Source organism: Idiotropiscis lumnitzeri, chromosome 15 (genome assembly GCF_059441095.1).
Source record: "Idiotropiscis lumnitzeri isolate Australia: NSW breed Sydney's pygmy pipehorse chromosome 15, RoL_Ilum_1.0, whole genome shotgun sequence".
In the NCBI taxonomy this organism is placed as follows: Eukaryota; Metazoa; Chordata; class Actinopteri; order Syngnathiformes; family Syngnathidae; genus Idiotropiscis; species Idiotropiscis lumnitzeri.
The window spans coordinates 2760795-2770600 of record NC_142405.1 but is presented as its reverse complement, the minus strand read 5'-3'; the positions used below and the strand labels follow the sequence as shown (position 1 = coordinate 2770600).

The 9806-nt window shown below is 44.6% G+C and overlaps 1 protein-coding gene across 1 annotated transcript in view; it reads right to left on the bottom strand.

Annotated features, from left to right (window-relative positions):
• Window positions 1–3744: 3744 nt before the first annotated feature.
• The window catches only part of stk17al (serine/threonine kinase 17a like), an 8877-nt gene continuing 2815 nt past the window's right edge, over window positions 3745–9806 (bottom strand). Inside the window, exons 2-7 of the mRNA XM_088317901.1 lie at window positions 9378–9590; window positions 6405–6549; window positions 5763–5889; window positions 5400–5448; window positions 5125–5304; window positions 3745–4737 (exon numbers count right to left, since the gene is read on the bottom strand). Coding sequence (XP_088174027.1) covers window positions 4446–4737; window positions 5125–5304; window positions 5400–5448; window positions 5763–5889; window positions 6405–6549; window positions 9378–9590 — 1006 coding nt within the window. The 3' untranslated portion in view covers window positions 3745–4445. The remainder of the gene's footprint in view (window positions 4738–5124; window positions 5305–5399; window positions 5449–5762; window positions 5890–6404; window positions 6550–9377; window positions 9591–9806) is intronic.

Genomic DNA, 9806 nt, shown 5'->3' with positions numbered 1-9806 from the left:
TAATATTTGGTTTAAACTTAATTTGTCTTGTTAATATTTTTACATTAGAAAGTTTTTAGTTTGGAGTAATTTTTTAAAGTTATTTTTAAACTATACCTCAAAATTTTAGTTTAGGAGTTGAATATTTTATTCTTATTTTATTTATTTTTGACGCGACAGTTATTTCTCAGAATTGTGTCGACTACACAACTTGTCTTTTTTTTCTCCCCGAGTGCAGATCATACAAACAGTCACAATGTATTTTTAAAGCACAATTTGCTTAATCAAACCAGAATGAGGGAAACTCAACCCTGAAACGTGACCAAGTCATTGCACCTGCAGCTGTGGCGTACTTGTACTTTGATGCCGTGTCATTTTCAAACAATGCCTAATAGAATGATCCATTAGGGCGCTTGTGTTTGATGTTACATAAGCACAACTTGCAATCTTCACCTGGCACGCTAATGAAAGACACTCTTGATGAAATCTCAATGAAAATAATACACGTGCCAGACAGTATGACAAATTAAAAAAAAAAAAAAAAAAAAGGTCCAAAACTGCTGCTTTTTAGGTCTCTGATATCACCCGGAGGTTTGTTGGGAAGGTTAAAACTATTGACACGGGCCAAGCGAACAAACGGAAGCACCTCTATGGCGATTGCGGCGATAACATATTTGTGCGCAACCTGCCTGACCTCTGCCATTGTTTTTGGGCTGCTATTTTGGCCAGGAAGTGGCGATCGCCATTGGGGGCGGGGTTGCGTGTTAGCATGTGCCACAGTGCACTGAGTTCATCCATCATACCTCAGCGGAGCATCTTGTGTAAGAGGCCAACAATGCGTGATGGCAATTCCAGTCCCATAGGAAAACTTCCAAGAATTTCCGTGAACTGTTAGTGTCACTTTTATCTCATGATCTACATTCCCACAAGAACATATGAGGTGTGTTAGAAAGGTTCCATGACTGGTCAAAAATATTCTGTCACGTTTGTTTTTTGTTCAGTGCGCGAGAAGAGGCAAGAGTTGGAGATGGACACCTTGTGGCTGCCCCGAACATCCGACAGTTCCTGACTGGGAATAACCTCGCTGTCCTGTGTGAGTCAGCACTTTAGTTTTTTTTAGTGGTTTATTTTTATCCTGCATACTTTGGACTTTATCAGTTTGAGAAAAATATTTATTACATTGATCCCTTGGCAAAGGTACAAACGTTCATTTTGGAGTCTTGTAATTAGTCCTTCCAGGGTGAAACGAGGATAGTTTGAACTTTGCGGGCACAGAAATGAAACCTTGAGAGTATAACGTCCTGTGCCTTGGAAGAGGCCACTTTGAAGAAATTGACTCCTACTCCACTGCTATACCTCCACCTGGGCAGCTTCAAATGTTCTGCTTTTGTACGTTCGACACATGACACAGTTTGTAGTCTTAAAAAAAGAAACACACAGTTGTCATCAAATCAGCTCTGTGGGACAAAAGCAAGTGTAGAACCTTTTGGGACAGAAATCGCATAATTAGTTCCTGACGGTGCGGCAACGATGAGTTGGGTTGCGTACGTTTATTCCTGGTGTTGCTGAGCTTGCAAGCATGTGCTTCCAATAACGACATAATCCAGTAGTAAATATAACGAGCGGATCCAGACCACAAGAGCCCTTTCAGTTTTTGTCTGGATAACTTGATCTACACCCTGCGTTGTTATTTCTATTGAGATGGATGCCGTATTTATTGGCAATGCGGTGAGACAGAACAAGGGTTGAGATGGGAAAGACAATGAAAAAAGAATTAAGGCAGAAGGAACAATCAACAATAACGGCATCATCACCCTAAAGCCGTCATTCGGCTGATTTTTTTCTTTCTTTCCACTGCGATGTGCAAGTGCAAACATGAGCTGTATGGCGGCGGTGAACTCAACTGAACTCACTTTGCAATTCGCAGTCTTTGGCAAATCGTGAATTCTTCTATGCTATGCTAAAACCGCACACGTTGCGGCACGGTAAACCAACAAGTAACGGATTGAACAAAAAAACAGTGCAGCAACACACGATAACAGCAATCATCACAGTCATACATTCTTCATCCTCTGCAAAGAATGACTTTTTTTGAGAGGACACCACCCAGACCCAGGGATCCAGGGTAGTGTGCCAGGCCCACTACAGATCTCATCCAACGACCCCAGAATCCAGAATCAGGGTCCACTGCAGGAATGAGGAGCCACAGCTTCTTTTCTTGAGCAAAATGTATCACCTATTGTGTTCTTCTTTTTGATCAGTTAACCCCCCCCCCTCACCGCCTTCCCACAAGACCAACACGCCGAAGGAGGAAGTGGCAGCCGCAGACCGAAAACAGGCCTCGCTCGCATCAACTTGCGGTCGGCCTTTGTTGAGAAGGCTTTTGTTGTTGTTCGCTAGTTTCCAAGGGACAAAATAAATAACTGGGACTAACCAAAGGCATTCGGCTGCCTTTCCGCGCTCGCCATGAGAAACACATTACCGGCGGTTTACGAGTGTTGAGCCGTTCTGCCGCTTCTCCTTTTGAGAGATGACCCCCCCCCTCTCTCTCTCAAATCCTCGTTCTGATCAAAATTCAAGAAACAATAGCGCTATTTACAGTATTTTCTTTGAAGAACTGCTCGTGTTTTGCTCCACTTTTGAGTTCATGTGGCCACATACTTGCGCTAAAAAGCTGGAGGTCACCGCCGGAATGTGGCAGGAGCGAGCGAGGAGGTCAGAGCATCATCCAACGCATTCCGCAGGGATGAAGCACAACAGGATTTGATTAGCCATACACGCTCATATATGGAAGATGAACTGCAGGTCACAGGATGGGGCGAATGTTCCAAACTCTTCAAGCGTATGTTTTTTTTTTTGTTGGAGGGGGGGGACCCCCCAAAGTGTTATTGGTAATTTAAGCAGTAAGGAATGTCCACATTATGTAAGTAGGAATTTCCAAGAAGGAGGGTACACTTGAAGAAATGGGACAACTTCGGACGAGATGGGAATGACCCACATTGAATAATTACGGCGGTCGACTGCATATTAATTAGGGAAGGCTTTTGATGTTTTATAATTTGTTTTTTGCGCTTTCAAAAAATGTCTTACTTTGGACCTATAAAAGCTTGCGCAGTACGAAATTTGTCATGCATTATTTATAGCTATGTTTAAAAAAAAATAAACCCATTTAACCTAACCCTTAATTCATGATTACTAATTACTATTTTACATACTATTATTTTATTCTAATGAAAAAAAAATACAAGGGAAGATTCGAAATCGGCTCCATAAAATCATTTAGAAAAGTTAACTAGCATCTTGGATTAAAAAAGTAAAAATGTGTTGACTAGTTATAGTTTTAGTTAATTTTTTTCAATTTTAATGCATTTCCTTCTTTTTCATTTAATATCAACCTTGGCAAATAAACAAGTTCAACCTCGAGTAGGAAAGTCGACTCGTATTGACGAGTCAACTCATCAATCTTCAACCGCTGTTTTTTGTGGATTTCTCATAACCTGATTTTTATCATGCAAGACGTGTGTTCTCATAAAATGTACATATTCAGTCATAATAGTTTGATACAAAATGTACATGTATTTCTCTTTACATTTTGCAATGACAAGAACATTTATTCAACTTTAAACAAAAAAAAAAAAAAAGTCCACATGGACAAGTGCAAAACTGGCTGAAATCCACAAGCAAAAGGCAACATCAACAACTGAAAAGAAATAAAAAGCTAACATTGAAAATTGCCGGATATGTTACCAAATTGATACACAGGTAGGCGAGAAAAGGACTTCAGTTTATTGGTCGAAACGCCAACAACATTGCGATGCCTTGCTCCCAAGCGTTGCGTATTGGACGACTTCATCAGTTTCCATTCAAATTAATTCAGCCTCCGTGAGTCATTTTCAAAAAACTTGCTGCATTTTCGCAGTTAAGTACAAATTGTTAAAAAAAAAAAAAAAAAAAAAAAAGGTGCAAAGACTTGTGCAAACGCCCATAAGAACAACGTGAATACACCGACGTGGCACTTTTACCATATGTACAGTAGGCGAGGGCTGTGCGATTGCGTGAAAAGTCCTTTTTAAACATTTTTTTTTATTTAAAAATAAAAAAATTTAAAAAAAAGTGCTCAAGATTGTATTGAAAAATTGAGAATGCTGACTCTGGCTGACGGTCGAGGCAAATCCAACATAAATAAACAATATAAAAAAATAACTTCTTTTGCGCTAGCTCACTGTAAAATGTCCAAACATTTTTTTTCCTCCTCTCCTTCACCCGAAAAAACTCATCGTAGACTGATGAGACGTCTGGAACCAGGTTGGGTGGCCTCTTGCGAGCAATCCGGTTTGGAAGGCCAATTCGGTTTAAAACGAGGAACCACTCTTCTTCATACTCGTCGTTTCCCCTCGAGTGAATCTACACAGGCGTCTCTAAAGCGTGAGTCCATCTGTCTGTGTGTGTGTGTGTGTGTGTCTCCTTCAGCAGATGAGCTCCTGCTGTATTTCGGGCCGAGGGGCGAAGGGCGGCTCGGCGAAGGTGAACGAGCCGCAGCCCGTCTTCAGCTCGCCCTGGCACGGGCACGCCAAGTACGAGCCCATCAGGCCCAGCTCCGGGGACGGCGCCGGGCTCTCGGGATCCGACTCCTCGGACTGGCTGTTGTCGGGTTCGTCCAAGGACGACGAGGACCGTGTGGCGTGGAGGTGATGGTGCACGAGGGGGTGGGGGTTCAGCCAAGGGTGGCTCAGGCATTCCTCCGCTGTGGCTCTCTTCCTGAGAACACAAGAATAACATCATAGATGAGTGGAAAGATTTTGATTTATTTTTTTTACGTAACCAAATTGAACAAAAAAAAAATGGGTTTTACGCAGAAAATGTTGCCATTCGTCGATTACGCAAGGAATCTTTTTCGTTCCCAGCTAATTTATCAACGCTGATAGGAGAAAAAGCGCAAACGGCACTTGCTTTCATACTTCTGTACCACGTTCATCAAAAATGAGTCAGACATCCACTTTGAGGTCATCAAAACAAAAAAATACTACAAAATGAAGTCAGAACTTGCAAAACAGGAAAGCCATTTTCGCCTCATGCGCTCATTTCAGACGCGTTTCCGTCCTGACTCACATCCTGAACATCCACGCACGTCTCTGTAAACCTCACCTGGGGTTTTTCACCAACAGGGACTTGATGAAGTCGACGGCCAGCGGCGAAATGTCCTGGAAGGTGTCGTGCGAGTACTCCACGCTGACCTGAGAGATGTTGAGGAACGTCTCCTGCTTGTCGTCGCCCAGGAAAGGTGACTCGCCGGTCAGCATGACGTAAGTCAGAACCCCGATGCTCCTGGACGCGAGCCAAGACAGACGACTTGTTAGCGTTGTCGCACAATTTTAGCCCTGGTGGCTAAGGGTGGGGATGAGCTTCGGGGTTCCACTTACCACATGTCTGTAGCAGTGCTGATGGGTTCATAGCTGAGAATTTCTGGTGCTAGAACAAAAAAAAAAAACTTGAATTAACCAATGGTGAAGAAATTGAAACACACACACATTTTTTTAAATTGCCTGTAGATCCCACAAGATGGTGGCAAAGCTTTACATGAAGCTCTTCAACATTGTTCCTTGACACCAAGAGGCTGTCATAGCAAAACCGATTCCCAGCGCTTATTTATTTTTTCAACCCATTCTCCTGTTTTCTGGCAATCACAATGAGCGTCACAGATATTCCTATTTGTGGTCGAGCCCGTTACCTGAGCCCACCACAACTAGCATGAGTCCACTGTATGTGAAAGTTTCTGCACTCACCGACATACTCCGGAGTACCCAGAATCTCCCGGACCTCGCTGATGCTGTCCACACGTCTGGACAGGCCGAAGTCCACGATGCGGATGTCGCCCAAGGGCCTGGCGCTGGTCAGCAAGATGTTCTGTGGCTGCGGGAATGGAAGGACCAAGGTTACATAAGTGCCAAAATCAGTAGCCAATGGGATTTGGCGCTTGGTTTGAGATTAAAAGAACCCCGGAGGATTTGGAAGTCCGCGCCGTCGGTCGGCATCTCGCCTCGCCTCTGATCTAAGATAAGCCAATCAGGGAGAACGGGTCGAACATCGCATCCGATGACTTCCCGGATAAATTGTTGCGGTGCACAATGGCTTGGACTCACGCCAGATTTGCTTGGGAATCGAATCTCCTGACACTCCAATCATGAACCCACATGGGATTGCTTTTATCAAGATGACATGTTTTCTGGCAGTGAAACCAAATACTCAAGGACAACAACCCTTGCAAAAAAAAAAAAAAAAGTAATAGCTTTGTGACCTCATCTACTCGTCCCGCCAACCCCGCACCCCCCCCAGGGCGGTGTTACATAACTGGCGGATAACTCCGCCACCTCCAGGTAGTAGTCTGCCCCATATCGTCACGTAATGTCCAAGACAGAACGTCTTACCTTCAGATCCAGATGCACCACATTGTTGCGGTGCAGGAACGCCACCCCCATTAGGATCTGCCGGGCCAACCGGATGACGTCTTTCTCCGTGAAGGCGTCATCGTTGTCGGCGACGCACTGGTCGAAGATCTCGCCGCCGGCGGCGCTGGTGTGGGAAAAGGACAGGAAGGAGGAAAAACTGAGTCGGGAGAAGTGCATTGTAGAAGGAGGACCCGTAGTGTTACATTTTGATTGCCGTTTGTTAGTTTTGCCTCTTTGAAAAGAAGTTTGGAGATGAACAATGGATTTTGTCAAGTCCTGAGGTACAGGCGAAGATAGAAATTCCTATATTGTGGATGGAATCTGGGATTTGATGGACGTGAAAAGGCTAACCTGGATGAATTGACTTTGACCGGAATTCTTGCGTTACATCAGTGTTGGTCTCAAAAGTTCAGGATGTCAATTCTCACAATGAAATGAATACTCGGTTAATGCAGCTTCATGATGGATAGCGGCGTCTTCCGACTTGCATACAAATTCAGGGTTTCGTCACCTGCTGTATTCGTTTCAACTTGTCTCAAAGTGAACAACCGCAACCTTAGTTCTCTTCCGTCGGGTTTACGTTCCTACAAGGGAACAAAAAGCCATTCTGTCCCATCCTGTCGATCTAATTGAGGACAACAAACCTAAACACAATCCCAAGAGTTACATAACGCCATATCTTTGTACTTTGGGCTTGACAACAACTTTGTGTGTGTGTGTGTGCTAACGGTAGCCATGTCATATTCCAGCGGCGAATCGAGACGGGGTGAGTTGGCAGCACATTCAAGATAAGAAGAGATACTCGGGAAGGGTTGAATGTTGGACGGGTCGACTTTGCACGGTGGGGAAACATTCTGTGCTCCATCTGCCGAATGATGTCAGGCCTCGATAACATTAAATCGAAATGAGGGACCTTGAAAAGATTGCGTTTGGTAACAAGACCTCCCAGCACTTTGCTCTTCCCAGGGATTATACTTCAAATCATTTTTCCACATTTTTTGCAGATAACTCGGCCCGCCCGCTACAGAGCGACGATTAAAGCGAAGTTGTGCGAGATCAAGGCGTGACGGTTGAAAAACTGGAAGCACGTGTGGAGGATTTAAACCGTCGCGCGTGCTTTTTAATCGTCAGGAGGAAACGTTGCGATGGGGTTACGTAATCGCGTCGACCACCGGGACGCCGCGGCCGGCCTCAGCTGTGAAAACAGCGCCGATGTTTTGCTGGATTTTGAGGATCTGATGTGATCTTTCGTGTTGTACTCCGACCGCCCTCCCGCAAATGATCTGCACGCATCGGGTGTACTTTCATCTGGCAACAAAGAGGAGGTTGAGAGTTGTTTTGCTTCGTGGATCTTAGGTCTGCATTTGCCGTTAATCAGACAGAATTTGACCATTTTTACTCCCTTGCATTGAAAGTCAGCTTTCGGATTTATTTCCCGGATCGGCTTGCAAACCGTGAAAATATTTAGTGCACAGAACACTAAGATGAGTAAGAGCAAGTGCACCGACTTTTCCACCTCCACATTTTAAAAATCCAAAAAGTCGATATGTTTATCGTAAACACTTTTTTGGGGGGGGTCCACATTTCTTCCTATGGAGCAAACGCTCTCACGGCTTCAGACGTTCCTCCCCCGACAGCAAGCAGCCAGATTAAAGCCCGCAGTTGACCACATGGCTGAATGGTTGAGATCAGATCAGCCTTAAATCTCCAAGTAAATGGCTATTAAACATGGGGGGGGGGGTCTGTCTCAGGCTTACGGCGAGTTAACCTCCTGTTGAGTGAGTCTTGGTGCAGACGTCCTTGCTTGGCTGTCCGGTCCAGTGAGTTATCGGACCGCTGGGTTGCTGCCCAATTTTTTTTAAAAAAAGACCAGTGAGGTCATAAGAGTTGCGGGCCAGTTTAGACAATGCAAGATTGGAAAAGCAAATGGAAGAGGGGGGGGGGGACTGTTCTCAAATGTAAATAAATGAAAACAGGAAATTAAAAGATAACTTTCAAGTTGTGTCTTAGCCAGGGTAAACTAAAACTGCTTACGATGTAAATAATGTCGTCGTGGATGCTTTTATTTCTTTTTTTTGGTGGTGGTGGTGGGGGGGGGGTATTATATCACTGTTTCACTGTTTAGCTCAGAAAACAAAATTTGTGATGGGACTGAAAACAGATTGCTCCACTACATGTTCAGGCTGGAAAGGCGCAAGTCGAGTGAGGCAAGACTGAGCGTTAAGTTCAGAAGATTCAAATCTGACTTCTCATGCAGACTTTGCCCAGACTAGTTATTTTGCAGTGAGCAAAAAAAAAAAAAAAAAAAAAAAAAAAAGAAGTTGGGGGGGGGGTTATGTGGTAGGCTACAGGCTGCAGCTGCACGTGAAGCGCTGAGAAACTCGCGTCTATTTCACAGACAAGACGGCGGATGTGGTTGCGGCCATGAGAAATAAGTGCGACTGCGTTTGTGCGTGCGTTTGGCGGCCAGCGTGCTACTTTTAGCAGCTTTGCTTACGGCCTTGCACGGGAAATGGAGGGGGACGGGGGGTTTGTGAGACCGATTCGTGCGATGCAGTGTAACCAAATGCAAACTTGATTGCCACAATCTTCATTGCTACTTCCCGCTTTTGCACTTCGTTAGAACAGTCGGCGTGGCGTCGCGGCGAGGCCGCAATGAGTCGACTTCGCATTTCAAACCACGAGGTTGTTTGCAAATGTGTCTCCATTTCCTGTGAGCGTTTAAAGGTAGTCTGCAGAATAGTTCCACTCACACACTTCTACTTATGAGAATTGAGTGAGTGCATTTCAAGTGAGAAAGCGCATTTTGACTTCTTCTCGCTTTTTTTTTCTCCAAATTTTTAGTTAATTATAGCAAAAAGCAAATTATAGCAAAAAATAAATAAATAAATTCTTGATCGTGTTTTGACAAAAAAAAAACGCAGACGCAAGTTGCCGACTTTTCATTCTTACCATTCCAGCACCAGGACGATCTCGGTAGCCGTCTCGTAGACCTCGTGAAGGGCCACCACGTACGGGTTGCACTTGGCCAGCTCCAGCACGGCGATCTCGTTGAGGATGTCCACGCGGCAGTCCTGACCCTTCCGCCGCTTGCGCAGAAACTTTGCGGCATACTGCTTGCCCGTGGCCTTCTCCGTGCACTTTTTCACCACTGCAAACTTGCCGCTGGAGACAGACAGTCATTTACATTTGAAACAGCATTTTATTTTTTATTAAAGTACAGGATGCATAGAATAGCCCCAACTTACTCCAATGGGCCACACACGCACGCACGCACACACGGAGAAAAAAAAAAGGCCAAGTGGTTTCATTGGACAGCACAGATGTTGCTATTGAGCTCAAATATGTGCACAGGAAATGCCATTAAACACTCAGCAGGCC